Source organism: Mercurialis annua, linkage group LG6 (assembly GCF_937616625.2).
Source record: "Mercurialis annua linkage group LG6, ddMerAnnu1.2, whole genome shotgun sequence".
Taxonomy (NCBI): Eukaryota; Viridiplantae; Streptophyta; class Magnoliopsida; order Malpighiales; family Euphorbiaceae; genus Mercurialis; species Mercurialis annua.
Window position 1 is genome coordinate 6,269,870 of NC_065575.1, and position 18,529 is coordinate 6,288,398.

The 18,529-nt window shown below is 31.7% G+C and overlaps 3 protein-coding genes across 3 annotated transcripts; 1 reads left to right on the top strand and 2 right to left on the bottom strand.

Moving 5' to 3' along the window:
• The first annotated feature begins 8,409 nt into the window (after positions 1-8,409).
• On the top strand, positions 8,410-9,105 carry LOC130015679 (uncharacterized). The gene is made up of 4 exons (XM_056106315.1): positions 8,410-8,415; positions 8,492-8,537; positions 8,637-8,702; positions 8,780-9,105. Exons 1-4 carry the CDS (start codon positions 8,410-8,412, stop codon positions 9,103-9,105), a joined length of 444 nt encoding a protein of 147 aa, XP_055962290.1.
• Positions 9,106-13,319: 4,214 nt separating this feature from the next.
• LOC126687485 (F-box/FBD/LRR-repeat protein At5g22660-like) lies at positions 13,320-14,576 on the bottom strand. The gene has a single exon (XM_050382047.1). It carries the CDS (start codon positions 14,574-14,576, stop codon positions 13,320-13,322), a length of 1,257 nt encoding a protein of 418 aa, XP_050238004.1.
• Positions 14,577-16,744: 2,168 nt separating this feature from the next.
• Positions 16,745-17,851, bottom strand: LOC126687486 (uncharacterized). Its single transcript, XM_050382048.2, has one exon. It carries the CDS (start codon positions 17,639-17,641, stop codon positions 16,745-16,747), a length of 897 nt encoding a protein of 298 aa, XP_050238005.1. The 5' UTR covers positions 17,642-17,851.
• Between the last annotated feature and the right edge of the window lie 678 nt (positions 17,852-18,529).

The window sequence follows — 18,529 nt, forward strand, 5'->3', positions numbered from 1 at the left end:
ACAGGGGAATACAAAACGGATTCCCACAGACGGCGCCAAGTGATGAATCACCAAACAGGATCCGAGCTGTAACGACCTGCACACCACAAACAGACAGAGGTCAGAAAGAACTCCGGTGGGGGTCACCGGACGTTCACTCCGACGCTCAAGTAAGATTTGAGGTAAAGGAAGAAGAAGAAGAGAAAAGAGAGTGCTTAGAGTAGAGAAAAAGAAATTACCTAGGGTTTGTCCTTAAACCCTCTATTTATAGTTAGGGTTTAAGGACAAACCTGCCTTGCTGGCAGGCTGTGAGCCCAGTGGTCCCAGAAATCAGTTACGCTGACGTGGTGGAATATCCCTGCGGGAGGCACGGGTTGTTAGGTGTGTCAGAGGGAACATTCCTCACGTACCTGTCAGAAAATCTTCTGTGGTCCCAGGATCTGGTACACGAGTGAGCGTTCTTTGGACAGGAGCTCGGAGCCCGGATAACTTGGGAGTCAAGTTATCATGGTTCCCGTATCTGGGAGTAGCTCATATTTCGGACTAGGTGGTCCAGTGTTTCGGGCTCAGGAGCTCGGAGTTCGGCTTAGGTCTAAGTCGAACATACTTCAGAGCTCGGGTAAGATTCTTGGTCCGACCTTATCAGTCATGATTGTCTCGGATGATGTTTGAATTCCCATCGATCCGGTGACCCCCCAAGTCATGCGTTCTATGGTTTCAAGAAGGTCGGAAATTGTTACCAGGTCGGTGAAATGCTTGACTTAGCGATGTTCGTTCCTGGCGAGGTTGCTTCGCCCCTACTAGATGTGCTACGTTATCAGTAATTATGTTTACTTGAGTTGTGTTTTAATTTTTATGTAAAAATATTACGTTAATTAGAAAAGTCAATGACTTTTTTTTGCCATGAATTGGAGTTTAATGATTTTATATAGAGAGAAAAAAACCAAGGACTGTAATGGAAATTTAGCCAAACATTTAAACGCAAACAGTTATGCGTTATTTATAACTAATTTTCCCTCACAGTTTATATCCTATGGATCAAGAAAACAAAATCCAAGAAATTCCTCCACTCCACTTTTTCAATTTATATCCTATAATTCAAGAATACTTACCCAAGAAATTCACTAAGAATTGCCAGTTAATAAAAGAAACAGATTTATATTGCAGAATTTGAATGAAGTCTTTGCATATTTCATGGAGCTAGTCTGATGAAGAAGACAACGACTACATCAATGAGGTTGAAGATAATGATTCGAGTATTTCACCTCCCTTTTTGTCCATTTAATTTGATAGAAGAAATCTTCCATGATCAACTTTGTTTCTTTCTTCTTTTTCAAGAAATGATCCTCTGTCGATCCACAGGATGCTTTGGATGTTCCTCCAGCGGATGCGGAGGAAGACATTATTAAGACCATTAAATTGTATTGTAGTATAGGTGATGCAAGTTAGGGGCGGAACTAGGCCAGGGCGAGCCCGTGCGGTCGCCCAACCTTGCTGGAGAGCCAGCAAGGACCGATGGCCTCTACCAGTTCCGTCCCTCTATTTTCCAATTTTTTTTCTAATTTTTTCTTATATTTTTGTCCAAATGAGTAGTTTAACCTCAACTTAAAACCATAAGCATTGACCTAGATAGTTTTCTTGAATTGGGTTCCGTATCTTCGTTCAAAATAATTTCTTAAAATTGAAAAAAGTTAATTAATCACGGCTTTCAGGTTTCTTTTTATTAAATTAAATGAAAAAAGAGAGGAGATAGTGTACCTAAATCATCATCATTAACCTCCTCCACATAGTCACTAACTTATTGATCAAAGGTTTCATCAGAACTAGAGAAGTAAATAACATCCTCATTCAAATTTTATAATCTAAATGCATTTCTTTTATTTATCGGTAACATCTTACCTTTTGTTTTCTTTGATAGAAAACAAACTGAAATCAGAGTGACTTAATTCATGCATCAGTTAAAAATAATGGATACTGTGAAGGCGGATTTTATGGAAATGTAATATTTTGAAAAAGTTGTAAAGTATTAATATAGGCAAAAGGTACAAAAAATCCTCGTAGTTTTTACAAAAGTACAGATCAACCTTTTTACTTTTTTGGGTATAATTAAGCCCTCTTTGTTTTTTTAAATAGAACAAATAACCCCTTTCGTCCAACACTATTAAAAACACTCGTTAATGACAAACATGTCTCTCATAAATCATATAGGAAAAAAGTTCAAAAATAATTTTAATGTTAAAAATATTTACCGAAAATTTGAGGGGGTAAGTGTACCAAAAGTAAACTAAAAGAGTTTATTTGTTCGATTTTAAAACAACGAGGGTTTAATTGTTCAATTTTTAAAATACGAGGATTTAATTGTGTCTAAAAAGTAAAAAGAAAGTCGAGGTTTTTTTTGTACCTTCTGCCATCAATATAGATTTAATAGTGTCAAACTTTGATGGATATTTAAATTGTGTATTATAGGTGCTGCAAGCTACGAAGCCTGAAAGTGAGGAGGATATAACAAAGACAATAAGACACGGGTGCAGATCGATCATAGTGAAGAGTACAATAAAGACAATAACTTTGGTTGAGGTAGAGAAAACTGTTTTATTAGGTTTTTAAATTGATATAAAAAAAGTGGACTACTATTTACCGCCCCAAATTACTACCCACCGCCCAACTTTTTACCAAAATACCCCTAAGCCATTTTCAGTTTTTTTTTTAAAATACTCAATTCTCTCAATTCAATTAAAAACCCAACGAATATCCGAGTGAATTTACAATAAAAATGTCAAAATCGACTAAAAGTAAAAGACGGAACTTCCGGTAAATAATGGTTTTTATTTATTTAATTTTTAAAATTTTTAAATTTTTTTTTATTTTTTTTAAAGGCCATCGCCTGGCGATGGCGATGGACCTGTGCACCATCGCCTGGCGATGGCGATGGTGCACTGGGACAATCGTCCCTCGGGGACGATTGTCCCAGTGGACCATCGTCCTCGGGGACGATTGTCCCAGTGGACCATCGTCCTCGGGGGACGATTGTCCCAGTGGACAATCGTCCCAGGAAGACGATGGTCCCAGTGGACCATCGCCAGAAGATGACGATGGTCCACTGGGACCATCGTCCCTCATGGACAATGGTCCACTGGAACAATCGTCCCTCGGGGACGATTGTCCCTGTGCACCATCGCCATCTCCAGGCGATGGTGCACAGGGCCATCGCCATCGCCGGACGATGGCCCTTAAAAAAATAAATTTTTTTTTTATTAAAACAGTTAAAAACGAAAAAAATTAATTACCGAAGGTTTCGGTCTTTTATTTTTCGTTGGTTGCGACATAAATCGGCTCCGGTTATCGTCGGGATTTTAGGTTGAGTTTGAGAGATTTTTGAGTTGAGAGGATTTTTGTTTTTTTGTTTTTGAATTGAAATTATGTTAGGGGCATTTCAGTCAAAACTTGGGCGGTGGGTAGTAATTTGGGGCGGCGAATAGTAAACCCCTAAAAAATTGCCTGGTTAATTCTTTTCATGTTTGTATAAAGTTTCGTATTAGAATTTGCTAAAACTTTTCAGGATTGTTAAAATTAAACTAAATGCACAAAGTATACATCAAAAATATATGAAAAAATGTATCAAAACTAATTTAAATATCGAGAAATGTGTTTAGCTTAATGCCATATAATAATGAGGAAACTTCAACTGGGCTCTAAGTCAAATCATTTAAATAGCTCATAAGCATAGGTAGAATCAAATATATAATCATCTTCAACTTCTCTATCTTGCTTGGCCTTGTCTTTTTCTATAACTTCACCTGCATATTCACAGCTCGTGAAATTCAATATGCTATCTCCGTCTATACATAAAATTCAATCAAGCAACAAAACATAAATTAAATTTTTTATCACTATACATCATTAGATGCACGTAAATTGGCCTAATTAATCCAACATACTATTCCTAGATCATCATCAAGCATTAAAATTGAAAAAAAAAACCCAGCTTAAAAGCAGTAAACCACATAAATTAACAACACCAATTTCAACAACACTAACTTATCAAATCAAATCAGATCATACCTATAAGATATATATTCTCAACCATAACTTGGATAATTTAAGTGGGAAATTCTGACCTAAACTTGGTCTATAAATTTTTCATGCACCTATCAATGAGGTGTTAGAAAATTTAACACAATTTTCTCTCTTTTTTCATTATTTTATCTTTCTTGTCATTTTTCTAACACCTCATTTGATAAGTTTATGAATTTTTTTATGGGCTGGTCTAAATAAAGATTTGAGAAAATTAAGATAAATATTCTATTTTTAAAAATAATATGATTTCCTAGCTTAATAAAGAAAAGATAAAAAAAATACCTCACTATTTTAATTGTTTTTATTTTTTTACTCTAACACCTATTTATATATAACTAGGTCGATGCCTGCGCGTTGCGCGGGTTTGATAATAAAATCTAAAACAAATATATTTTCTTATAATATCTTATTTGATACATGAACAATAAAATAGTTAAATAATTTTTTTCATTATATAATCATATATAATTGTAAAGATAAAAACTCACATAGAATATGATTCATATATATATTTTTTTATTTGGTAGAAATAAAGTAGCCTTTAGGGCTAATACATGGTAGATTCGTGGACAAATAAAATTGCAAACTTCCGCTTCTTTTCTTTTGCCAACTTGTGGGCATTCAGATTTGACTTCCTATTAATCCAGATAAAATGAGCTTCTTCGAAGGAGTTTTTGAATAGCCAAATATTTTGACAGATTTTTCAACCTATAGTTTGGGAGCAAATTCCCGAGTTTACGGATTGGGTTACTTTGATGGCATCTCCCTCAAAGATTATATTTTTCACCAAACAAATAAAAAAATATAATTCGAACATGCTTTTTAACTATAAATTAACAATTTGCATGTATTTTGTTTTCTCTTACAATAACAACACATCAATTGAGCATAAATAATAAAAAAATCAACTATAAACAATTCTATCTTTGTGATATATAAATATATTTTGTCATTTGAAAAGATGAAACATATATACCTTGTTTTTAGTGTCCAAGCGCATACATATATATAAGATAAGAAATTATATATATGAGATTTTGTTGATATTTCTCATTTATATATAGAAAAGTAGTCTTTTCATATTTCATAACTTACAAATATTAATAATATAAAAGACTTTTAAGATTTCATAATAAATGACTTTAAAAATTTATAATTAATTAAATTTATAACAAAATAAAAATAATAATTGATTTTAAAATTTATAACATTAATGATGTATAAAAAAACTCTTTAAATTTATAACTTTTTTTTTTATTTGGTTGATTAAATGTTAAGCTGTAAGGAATTTGATGGATTTTTTATTTGTTAAAAGTCTACATGGTTAGTTAATGAAGAGGGTTTCTGGGAAGGAGCATAGATTGGCATGATTAGTTCATGAAATTAAGTTGAGTTTGCAATGTTGGGATTGGAATGTAAGATGCCGAACTCCATGAAGAACAGATCCGAGGTCCTGTTCTTCCCTTAAAGAACAGGATCTGTTCTTCAAGAAAATGAAGAACAGAGTTCTTCAATTTTTTTAAAGTTTATTAGTTTTTTTTAATAAAATTTTAAAAATTAATTAATTGTTAGGACTTATTTAAATTTTTTGAAAGTTAAAGGACTTATTTGTATTTTCCAAATAGAAAAAAAGTATAATGTAATCCTTCTATTTAGTTTTTTTTAATGTTTTCATCTTTAAATTAATTAAATTATCAAATTTTTTAATTTTGGGATACAGATGAAACATAAAAAATGAAAATAGTGTACAATTTAATTTTTTCATAGGTCATTTTATAAATGAAAAAAAAGTTACAAGGTTGGTGGTTTTTAAGTAATTAGGCCAAAAAATTAAGACGAAAGTTGTTTAATTTTTCTCTCGCGATGACGGCGTTGGTGGAGACGAATAAAGCTGATGATTGAATCACATACGTACTTTTACAAATTAAAAAATTTAAGAGTATCCCCAATGCAATGCTAAATTGTCATGCTTATGCTATAATTTAGTATTAAACTTTAAAATTAATCATCAACGCGGTGCTATAATCAATGCTAAATTTAGCATATGCTGTTAAATTTAACATCCATTGTAGCATATGCTAAACTTAAACAACCAATCAAAATTCATTGTTAATTATAATTGTTTACTATTTTTTTTGTATTATTTATCTTAAATTTTATACTCTTTTTGTTTACGATTTTGATTAATTTAAAAAAAAAAAATTTAGACCACCCACCAACATATTAAATGAATTATAAAATAATTTATATTTATATAATCCATCAATTATCTTAATAATTTTTTTTTAAAAAGATCTCATTATTATATCAATTGAAAAATAAAATTTATATTAAAATAATTTATAAAACATATAATTGAATTGTTTTTAAAAATAATAAAAAAGTTGATATATTTACTATAGTAAATAATTTTAGCATTTTTTTAGCATTTTGTATTGAAGTTAAAAATTAAATTTTATGCTAAATATAATATTTTGTTATTTTTTCATGCTAAATTTAACATAAAAATAGCACGGCATTATGGATGCTCTTATCCACTTTTGGAAAATTAAAAGATTTAATTCGTATTTTTGCAAAAATGAAACGAGTATGTGCCCCATGTAATTACTTTCAGAAAGCACGTGTCTGGTATAATTTCCTCTTTTTTTCTGAAAAATTATAAAAAAAAAATACAAAAACGGCAAAAAATTACAAAAATACGTACTTTCTAAAAAATTACATTTGATACCTAAAAATATTACAAAAATACGAAATAACTTTTTACTTTTTACGTATTATATTAGAGATGTATTGATAATATATTATATATGTATCAAACATGTATTAAAAATGTATTTTTATAGTGAAAAAAAGTACGTAAATTATGTAAAATTTTTTAAGTTTAGGTAAAAACGAATTTTTTTGACTAAGTAAGTATTTTTGTAAATCAAGTGATTTTTAGGGTAGTTTTTTAATTATCCTTTTTTTTAGTTTTGGATTGGGTCACTAAACCCAAAAATTAAAATGCAACTTAAAATTAGAAATTTAAAACCTAACATCCAGAATTCAAAATCCAAAGTAGAGATAAAAAAATGAGATAGTTAAAATTCGGAATTTGGGATAAAACAATCAAAATAAAAAAAAAAGCAAATTTGTTAGTTAGATTCGGTTTAATTTGATGTTTGAAGAAAACTAGATTTTTCAATTCTATTCAATTTGAATATATTAAAAAATAATTTTTTGATTTGATTGATTCAGGTTGGTTTTGAAAAAATTAAAAAACTTCACTCTCGGTTAGGTTAAGTTTTTTTGGTTCGGTTCAGTTCAGTTTGTTTTGAAAAATTAAAAATAAATTATTCTGATCCGGTTTGACATGATAAATGAAAATTATATTTTGGTTTCTTTTAGTTAAAATAAAAATTTGATTCGGTTTTGATTTGTTTGGTTCAATTCAATTTTGAAAAATAATAGTTCGGTTATTTCGATTGGATTCAATAAAAATTAAATAGTTTGAAAATGATTTTTTTAAAATAAAAATAAAATTTATAGAAAAGCAAAAGTGTAAAATTCAATCTATAAAATAAATGAGGGACTGCAATGGAAAATAGCCAAAAATTAAAACGCAGACCGTTACTTATAACTGATTTTCCCTCTCTTGTTAAAAGCATACGAATCAAGAATCGAAAACCAAGAAAGATCATATCAGTGACAAAACATGTTGCCAATTTGTAAGAGGAACGAGTTTAGAATGAACAATCTGAATCAAGAAGCAAAGTTCTTCACGGAATCGGATTCAAAAACCTCAGACAGTGACTCCGATGAAGATAGTGGTAAGTAATTTAGTTTTACTAATTTTCTCAGTTTTGATTTGTTTTTTCAAAGGTTGCCTAGAATGTTAATCTTCTTGATGTTCTGCGCTGTGTTACATTTGTAAAATCTGGGCTATGAGTTTTTGAATTAAAAGAATTCTCGTCAAGGGTTGATCGGAGAAATTAGCTACTGCAGGTGTCCACTCAAAAACAAGAATGACTACAAGATCAATGGCAGAAACTTCAAAGAGAGGAATGACCAGGAGATCGCGACGTGGAAATGGGGGTAAATTTATACCAGGAATGATTATTTTGTTTCAAATTTTCAAGTTTTGATTCGTTTTTGCTTTTTTTCTTTTCAAGAACGTATACTGGAGCCAGAAACTTCAAGAAGAGGAATGATCACAGGTCGCAACGTAGAAATGGGGGTAAGTTTTCACCAGGAATGATTATTTTGTTTTAAATTTTCAAGTTTTGATTGGTTTTTGCTTTGTTTTTTTTCAAGAACGTATACTGGAGCCAGAAACTTTAAGAAGAAGAATGATTACGAGGTCGCAACATAGAAATGGGGGTAAGTTTTCACCAGGAATTATTATTTTGTTTCAAATTTTCAAGTTTTGATTGGTTTTTGCTTTGTTTTTTTCAAGAACGTACACTGCTGGAGCCAGAAACTTCAAGAAGAGGAATTACAAGGTCACAATGTAGAAATGAGGGTAAGTTTTCACCAGGAATTATTATTTTGTTTCAAATTTTCAAATTTTGATTCGTTTTTTACTTTTCTTTTTTTTCAAGAACGTATACTGGAGGCAGAAACTTCAAGAAGAGGAATGATAAGGAGGTCGCAACGTAGAAATGGGGGTAAGTGTTTACCAGGAACGATTATTTTGTTTCAAATTTGCAATTTCTGATTCGTTTTTGCTTTTTTGTTTTCTCAGGATCTACTAAAAAAAAGAGAACTGGGGTGATACGCAGTGCTGTGGAAGTATCAGTGAGAAATTTGAAAGTCACGGTAACCGTTAAGCACTGTTACTACCGGCGGACGATATGGAGCAGAGTGCTCAAACTCCTAAACAAGTTTGATATAGGAGTGACAAGAATTAACGTAAAAACCAAGAAAAACAAATATTCTAAAGGGAAAATCCGGGGTTTTTTCCCATTAAATTGCCACCTAAATATGTTATTCCCAAATAGTGTCCCCTTATGGAATCCGCAAGTATTGAATCCGCAAGTCATACTTGCGGATTCAATGACCATCCCTTAATCACATGATTAAGGTTGATTAAGGGATGGTTACCAATCATTGGGAGACAACTTTTGTCCCTCAATGATTGGTGTAATCATTAGGTTAATGATTGGGCAAATTATTTAAAAAAAATTAATTTCAATAAAAATTTATTTAAATATATATCTAATAATTGAAAAATAAAAAAAAATTAAAATTAAATATAAATTTTAATATTTGTAATAAATAAAAAAATTATTTTAAAACTCAAAAATTTGTCAATTTTATCCTATTTTGCATTTTTATGTTTTAATTGTACTCTGAAATATTAAATTAACGTTTTTTTCATTTAATTTTTTTTTTAAAAAACATTCTCCACGTCTAGCATATATTAATTGTATGTTTTTAAAATTTATTTAAATTTAGTTAAATTAATTAAAAATTTAAATTAGTGTTAATTTGATTATGGTTTTTAGTTAGTTTTTAAAAATAAAGGACTTATTTGAACTTTTTTGAATAAAAAAGAATTTAATTTCATCTTTAGACTTAGTTAATTGACAACACTTTTCAACGTCGGGGTGAAATTGATTTTTTTAAAGGTGAGGGGTTTTTGAGTGATTAGGCCTTTTAAAATTGTTTACAAATTTGGTACAAAATACAACAAAACTAATCACGAAATCGGGCCGATTTTGAACCACCGTGATATTCTGCTCCACCGGGGGCGTTAAGAATTTGCCCACCATACCATTTCAGAAACGATATATTATGTCGACATTACTAACAATAAATAATTATAACAATTATGACTTTCTAACATTTTTCTAAAAACATATAATTAACTTTAATTTTAACAATTACAGTTCTTTAATATTTTTTAAAAGTTAAATAAAATAGAAAAATTTATAACATTCTCCTAGATTTAACTAATCTCTAACATTTTATTAAAATACAATTAATTTTTATAATTATACTAAATTCTTTAATTTATTACATTTTTCTAAATCATATTAGGTTTAAAAAATTTATCAGCAATTTTTATTTAATATCAATTTTAGCAATCATAATACCTACCATTTTACCAACATTAAATAAGAAATTAATATAATATAAAAATTAGTGTTGGTAAAATTATTAATTTATTTCAAATTTTAAAATAATATTATTTTTTTAATGTATTATAAATACTAAAATTTATGTTTAATTTTAATATTTTTTAATTTTCAATTATTAGGTAATATTAAAATGGATTTTTATTAATTTTTTTTTTAATAATTTAGGTTAATGATTGGGCATTGAATGCTCAATCATTAACCGAATGATTACACCAATCATTGGGAGACAAAAGTTGTCTCCCAATGATTGGCAACCATCCCTTAATCCCTTAATCACCTGATTAAGGGATGGTCATTGAATCCGCAAGTATGACTTGCGGATTCGTTATGAATAATAAGGGGGCACCATTTGAGAATAACATATTTAGAGGGCAATTTAATGGGAAAAAACCCGGAAAATTTGTGGGACTGTTCTGGGACCTGCTATGCCGGAAAGCAAGGAAGACGTGGCAGAAGCAATTCGGGAGCTATGCAAGTAGATTTTTAGAAGTTGGTCATGATTTGATATAGTTTAGCTTGTTGCCTGTAGCAATAATTTCTGTAATTCTAGGCATTACGATTTGATGTGGTTTTAGTTGGAAAATTTTTGGTTTCCAAAACTCAGGTAAATTCTCTCCTTTATGTCACTTTTGGTTCCAAAAATATATCTTCTGCTGAATTAGATTCTGAATCAGAAGCTGTTGAAATATGAAGGATTTGTCAATCATTATCCGGAAAAAAGGATTACATGTACATGTATACATTTTCTTCTTTTACATTTATATGCTCCACTCTCTCTTATAAAAAGAAACAATACTCTAAAAGTCTAAATTATCAAAGGAAAACTAGCTTATGAATGTTGATCAGTGTCTCATGCCTTCCTTTCTCAACTATATGACTCTGTCTAGTGCATCCTGAACCGCTCTTTCATCTAATAGTAATATCTTAGGACTCTTGACTACGGCAAGAGCAATCGCTACCCTTTGCTTCTGTCCTCGCTCCCCTACCGTAACCCTGCATTTTGCAATGTTTCATTAGTTGCTGTTGCTATATATAAATCAACTCGCATCCTCAGCTGCATATCATTTCAACATGTTATTCAGGTATTGGTATTGTATAAACAAACTGAAAATACATGTACACTAGAACCGAACAATGTTGAACCGAAAAAGGTATCGAACCTGCTCTTGAGCAAAGGAAGCCATGGTTTTCAATCTGTATATCTCTCCATTTATTTAATGGAGTCAACAGTTATTATCCACAATTGAATCCTCAAGGAAAACCTTCATATACACAATTGCAACCTAAAATTCAAAAATGCGATTTCCCGCCATTGTCTGCCTCGAAATCAATGGCGGCAGTAGAGAGGCTTCCACAAACGAAACCCGATCATCCGATGAACGGACACGCTTTGATTTTACATTTCATTTTTGGAGGGAAACTGGCCTTTCAATGCCTTTAAATCTGGCCTTCAATACCAGCATGTGTACTATGGGTGTGCAGCCGTTCCATTCAACCCAACCATTTAATCAAAATCTTGGTAGGTCCATAAAAAAAGAAAATTAAAATGAAAAATTATTTAATCCGTTATCCGAGTTTTAGAACTCTCAGCCATATTTTTGCCGGGAGCAGCAGCAAAAGTATTGAGAGTCCATATTCTAAATTAAGTAAATTCCTTTTACAGGAATATTGCCAGAATCATATATTCCTTGCATAGGAATATTTCTTATATGAGCTGTATATTAGTTAGGAATATTATGTAAAAGAGAACCCTAGCAATTCTCTGTATATATGTACTCACTATAGGAATGAAAGGGATTTTACAAAAAGTACGGTTGAGAATCAGAAAACAAAAACACCATCAAAACCCGCCCAGTTTTTAGACAACAAAAGAACATTTTACCTCCTCAAATTGACGCAAAGTATCAAAAACATCCAAATTAGCAAAATCTAGTGGCGGAACCACGGGAGGGTCAGGGCCGACCCTCCTGGCCGATTTTTTTTTTTAAATAAACAGTTTTTTTCATGTAGGGGCAATTGTAACCGTCCCTATAAAACTGCCCCTACAATTTTAAGGGCGGTTTTTTCTTGTAGGGGCGGCTTTATGTTATTTGCCTATTTTCCACCTATTTACCATCATTTTATTTTTCTAATAGCCGACCGTAAAAATTTCGACATTCTTGAGTTCGAGTCCTGGTTCCGCCACTGGCAAAACCAGATCACTTTTACCCCGAACTTAGCTAAACCGGCTCAACCACCTCCCTTGCTGATGTGGCATCTTAATTGGATAGTGAATTTTATAAATATTATAATTTACTCTAATTAAACTCTAATTAGCTATAATTAATACAGGGGCTTTGTTGAACTTTAAAAAAAAAACTCATTTTTTTTAATTTCCGGCGAGGAGGAGCTTCCTCCACCTCGCTGGATCGGTATGTTCTTCAGGAGGAGCTCCTACTCGCCTCAGAACGGAAAATTTAAAAAAAATAATAATTCTTTTGGTTAAAAATAGAAAATATGGGGGTAATTTAATATATAAAATTTTAAAATTAAGAGGATTAAATTGTGTTTTTTTAAATTATTAGGTATCAATTTAAAATGATAAATAAAAAATAGAACCATTTTAAACTTTTTATCATCAAAAACCCAATTTGGAAAACAAAACCACCATCAAAACTGGAGAGTGTGTCTCACTCTATTATGTGAGAGTGGGAAGGGCGACTATGTACTATTTTTGACAAATTCAGGATAAAAGTGACCTATTTTTTTTTCAATTTATACGTTTTTGATACTTTGTGCCAAGTGCATGGGTAAAATGATCGTTCATAATTAAATTGCTTGCCTTGCAGAGAATTATGTTTATCCCTGCTAAAATGCCCTCATTAGTTATTTGCTTGCCTTGCAGATAATTGGGATTTATTGTTGAATTATTGGCAACTACATGTACAAATTGACGTTCAAATCCATTGCAAGCGATCCAATTTCCAAAGCTGTTAAAAAGATTGTAGTCCCGGAAATTGCAGTTTTGTTTGTAAAAAAAAAGCATTGGACTAAGGACTATAATTTGACTTCATATAACAATTAACTACAGGGGTATGAAACTCTTTATGAGCTAATGATCTGAAAATCAAACAATCTTTTAGAAATTAAGCAAGAAGAATGCTAAAATATATGCAACTTCACAGCGGAAGGTAGCCTACGTCTCAGTTGAAGCAGCCCCGCCTTTGAGTCGCCAGGATGTACTATTATCTTCTTGATCGAAGCAGCAGCATAGTCAGCTAAGCACCCCGCGAATTCTATCTCCCGCTCTGAGCCTCCAAATCCAACTATTTCCACCACCTCAAGCCGCTGATGATGATGATGCGAACACATAGTAAAGCAATTCCGCTCTGATTTGCTCCCACCAAACTCATCTTCCAAAATGATGACCGATAATTTAATCAACTCGGGCGAAGCATTTAGCAATAGAATCAGAGTGTCGAGTGCTACAGCATTATAATGACATGTAGAGAGCTGCAATTGCTTAAGACTTCCGAGGGTAGGAAAATTTAGGAAAGGACGCCTCCAACTTATTTCTGGCTCGTCACTTTGTGTCAATGCAAGCGAGTCGAGGTGAGATACTAAATTCAAAATAGGGTCTAGATTTCCACTCACAAGAGGCACATAAGAGTCATATCCCTCCAAAGATACATGCTTGAGCGACGGCGTATTTTTAAAGCAAATGGTTGGCTCAATATCGTTGCTAAACTCGAAAGACACTAGATTCGGCGCTGAAATTTCTAGAGACTCGACATCTGAATCAATTAAAGTAAAATGTTTTAGCTTCGGACCACAAATGATGAGGTCGGGCAAACTAGTAATTCTTTCCATGTACAACTCCCGTAAAAAAGGACAATTAGATAAAAAGTAGTGGATCAATGAGTGCGACAAATATGTGAGAGCTACGAGGCGAAGGGAGACGAGAGAGATAAAATTACAAGGAAGCAAATGTGAATGTATATCAATAGCTTTACGAACAAATACTTGCAAGTCTAGTTCCAGATTTTTAACTCTTTTTTGAAAAGCTGTATTAATCCAACTAATAACCGGCGTCATATCATCCGAAGACCAGAAGTTAACCACCGAGGTGTGAGGAAAACGGATTCTGAGTTCATCTATAGTTGAGCCTTGGTATTGATCCAAGATCGCGGATACTAAACAGAAAATTCTTTTTTCTCCGAGTGATTTATTGCGTCGATTGATCGAGATTAAGCGTTGAATATCAATGTCGAAAATTGGATAGTCGACAGTTTTCCATAGGTGTCTCCATCTTGTAGAGAGGATGCTTGTCGCAGCTGCTTCATTTAGCGGCAAATACGAAATTATCTTCTCAAGGATTTCGTCCGGCAATTCGCGCATATAATCCTTCATTCTTCCCATACTTTTACGGTCTCAAATCAAACACACTGATGAGGACATATTACATATATAAGGGTCGCTAAAAGGATTGCTCTAAAACATGACCTGATCCTTTTCCTGAAAGAATCGGGATTCCACAAGCTTTTCTTATTAATTTATATCAATTTTTATTGGTTTTTTTTTTTTGAAAACTACCTAATTTATTGAAAATAGGCAAAAGGCTCACTTTAGCCCTTGAGGCCGGACCGAAAGAATTAATAAGACCCTAAGGTCGAAGTCTGCTCACTTTAACCTCTGACATTATCTAAAATGGTTCACTTCACACCAAAAATTTAACCCCCGTTAATTTTTCTGTCAAGTATGTATGGACAAAGTTCAAAAACATTCTTAATATTTAAAATAATTACCAATTATGTATTTATAAATATTTTTAGCCATTTTAACCCTCTTTCTCATTTAAATATCAATAATTAAAAAATACTTAAAATTAAAATATTTATTAAAACAATTAAAACACGGTTAGATACTTCATACCCTAATTAAACGCTTCAGAATCCAATTAAATAAATCGAAACCAATTAAATTTAAAATTTAAACCTAATTAAATTTAAAATTTAAAATTAAAATAATAATAAAAAAATTCACCGGAGAAGACGAACGGGACGAACCCGTTCGTCTTCTCCGGGCTGTTCTTCCATGGAGAAGAACAGCGGATCTGTTCTTCCCCATGGAAGAACAGCAACAAATCGCTGATGTTCTTCCATGGGGAAGAACAATGGCTGTTCTTCCCTATGGAAGAACAGCCCGGAGAAGACGAACGGGTCGTCCCGTTCGTCTTCTCCGGTGAATTTTTTATTATTGTTTTAATTTTTTTTTAATATTTAGTTGGAATATATTTTTGAAGCGTTTGATTGAATTTTGAAGCGTTTAATTAGAGTTTGAAACGTTTAATTTTGTTTCGAAATGTTTAATTGTGTTTCTATTGTTTTAATAAATATTTTAATTTTAAATATATTTTAAGTATTGATATTAAATGAATAAGAGGGTGAAAATAGTTGAAAAAAATTATAAAAATAAAATTGGTAAGTATTTTAAATATTAAGGATGTTTTTGAACTTTTTCAATAGATGCCACGTCATCCCTTAACAGAAAAACTGACGGGGTTAAATTTTTGGTGTTATATGAACCATTTTGGACAACGTCAGGGGTCAAAGTGAGCAGACTTCAATGTTAGGGTCTTATTAATTCTTTCGGTCAGGGGCTAAAGTGAGCCTTTTGCTTTAAAAATAATACCAAATATACGTTTTGAGTTTTTCTTTTTTGGCATCAACACTTTCAAAACCTAAACTATTTGAAATAATACGTGATTCACTTTAAACAATTGCAGTTATATGTGATTAATACCGAAATTATATTTTTTTTCATATCAAAATCGTATCTTTCTTCTTTTCTACTCTCAGTTTTTTTTAATTTTCTATGATTCAAAGAAAAAATTCAGATCCACCTCTGCAACAAAAAAAGAAATTGATGACTAGAATGCAACTTGTGTGGATAAAAAGGCAATTTCTCAAAAAATCCAGCATGCATGGCAAGCCACGTAGGCTGGTTAAAGTTGGAATTTTAAAATTAGCTATAATTTCAATGAAATATGAAAATCTGGCTATTATTATAAAAATTAAAAAATTTGGATAAAATTGCAAGAACTCGTAAAATTTTGGATTTATTTGAACTAGGCCTTGTTTTAACAGCCCTTTTTTGGGTTTCCCTCAATTATTCTATCAAACCCATCCTAGCAACAGTACTATTGAATATTTAATTAAAAAAAAACAGTATTGAATATGCTTTTTATGAGTGAGTTTTCATTTTTAATTTTAATTTTAGTTAAAATTCAGTATAAACCAAAAATAATGCTATGTGAATTTACATAAATTTATTTTTTATGGACCGAATTTAAAGATTAAATATTAAATCTAAAAAAAATGGCAAGTTGCGAGATAATCCTTCCAAGTTCGATTAGCTATCACCACACCCTTAATAAGGGCATGAATAAAATTTTGTTTCTAAAAGTGGATTTTGTATGTTTTATCATACATGTTCCAAACTAGCTAAACAACAATTTAAAAACAATTAGTCCCCAAAAAAATATAAAAAAAATTGTTTCATCTTCAACATGAAACATACAATTAATATTATTCAAATTTCCAAGCATAAATAACATGGAAAAACCCAGAAGTTAGTGGCCAAATTTCTGATGGTGAGTCATACCTCAAACCAATTATCTCATCAGAATCTCTGTTCCTATGAACCTCAGAACTTGGCTTGAAAATGAACAATCCATGGCCTGTCCCATGAGATGTAGAATTACTAAATAACCAATCATGAACATCCCAAAAAATTTCCACAATTGCATTATTCAAAACCACTTTTTCATTTCCTCTAAATCTCCAATTCAAATTCATCACATGAATTACTTCAAAACTGTCAATACTAATCCATAATTCAGGATCACCAAGCCCAGATGACATTTCAATTACAATATCATGCTCTATTTTCCCATGATGTAGCATTGCTTTGGTGCAAAATATTTTCTTACCATAAACATTCTCTTTCTTGCACAACAAGTTAGGTTCTAACATGGATGGTCTTTTTTTAGTTCTTTTGTATGCTTCTTTCTGCAAATCCCCTAGCAATAACACAACTTCTTCTTCGTATACGAGCGCCACGTAGTAATCCGACGAAGGCTCGGGGTTGCTTGAGAATTTTGCGTGCCGGAAATCCCAGTAAACGTCTACTCTTCCGTTATCGACTTGGAAGGATTTTAAACCCTTTTTACCCCAAAATTGCCATGTTTTTAGGTCAATCTTGCAAGTGTAGTGATTTTCATTTAGAATGTTTTCAATGCTTATGGTAAGAGAATAATTGATTAGGCTTTTGTTCCATGTTATTGTCGCGTTTCGGATGTGTTCGCCTACCTTCGCCTCGTATACAAGGGTGATCGAGCTATGAGGGGCTTTATTCGTCGGCTGATCCTCCGGTTGTTTCTCCGATGGGGATGGCGATTTCGGAAATTGAAATGGATCGGACATTTTCTTGTACTAACCGCTATGGTTAGCCGAGTTGCTGAGCAACTTTCGCCTCTTCCTTACCGATTACAACTCGAATTCCGACGCCAGTGATATCAAATATTCCTTTTAAAGATGAAGGAAATCAATATGTTGAAGGTAATTGAATGTGATGATTAATGAATTGTGATGAAAAACTAGAAAACAAGAAATTAGATTACAGAATTTGACATGAAAATGTAACTTTCCTGAAGAAAAACCCAACTAAGTTTGGCTGTAGAAAGGTGTTAGAAACAGAAACTTTGTATATTACTTGTTTAACTACATGTAGTTACTATCCATCAATGTTAAGTTAGTAGACAGGCTGGTTCAGTTGCCTAAATTTAGCAATGGAACTAAACACGCATGCCTTTGATTATCTTTTGTAATTTGTAATTAACCATCTTTAGTCAGTCCAAGAATTTCGCAAGATCCTCTTCCCACAAATGGGTTGTATTATATCTTGGTTAATTTAAGATTTAGCATAGTCTTACCAAACTAATCCACCAAATTCACATGTATATGGTTAGTTACCTTTTTTTTTAAACCTAAATAAACCGATTTTATAAGAATTTTAAATATTTTAAACCGAACTAGATGGTTCGGTGGATTTTTTTATTGGCTTAATCACTCAAAACCCCCACACATTTATCCTCTTTTGTAAATATACTCTGACGTAGGAATTTCTCCAATTATACCCTAATTTTCCCTTTTATGTTTTAATTGTACCCCGAAAAGCATTAAATTGACCTTTTTTTTATTTATAAAAGGTTTGAAATAATCTTTTATTTTTTAAATTATTAATAATATTAGGGTCTAATTTAAATATAGGATAAAAATGGAGGATTATTTTAAACTTTTTTTAAGTAAAAA

Bases quoted from the DNA above. Each gene is read 5' to 3' on its own strand.
- LOC130015679 (XM_056106315.1), top strand. The intron at 8,538-8,636 runs GTCACAATGTAG...TTTTTTTTCAAG, and splicing joins TCAAGAAGAGGAATTACAAG to AACGTATACTGGAGGCAGAA. The intron at 8,703-8,779 runs GTAAGTGTTTAC...TTGTTTTCTCAG, and splicing joins GTCGCAACGTAGAAATGGGG to GATCTACTAAAAAAAAGAGA.
- LOC126687485 (XM_050382047.1), bottom strand. From the start codon at position 14,576: ATGGGAAGAATGAAGGATTATATGCGCGAATTGCCGGACGAAATCCTT.
- LOC126687486 (XM_050382048.2), bottom strand. From the start codon at position 17,641: ATGTCCGATCCATTTCAATTTCCGAAATCGCCATCCCCATCGGAGAAA.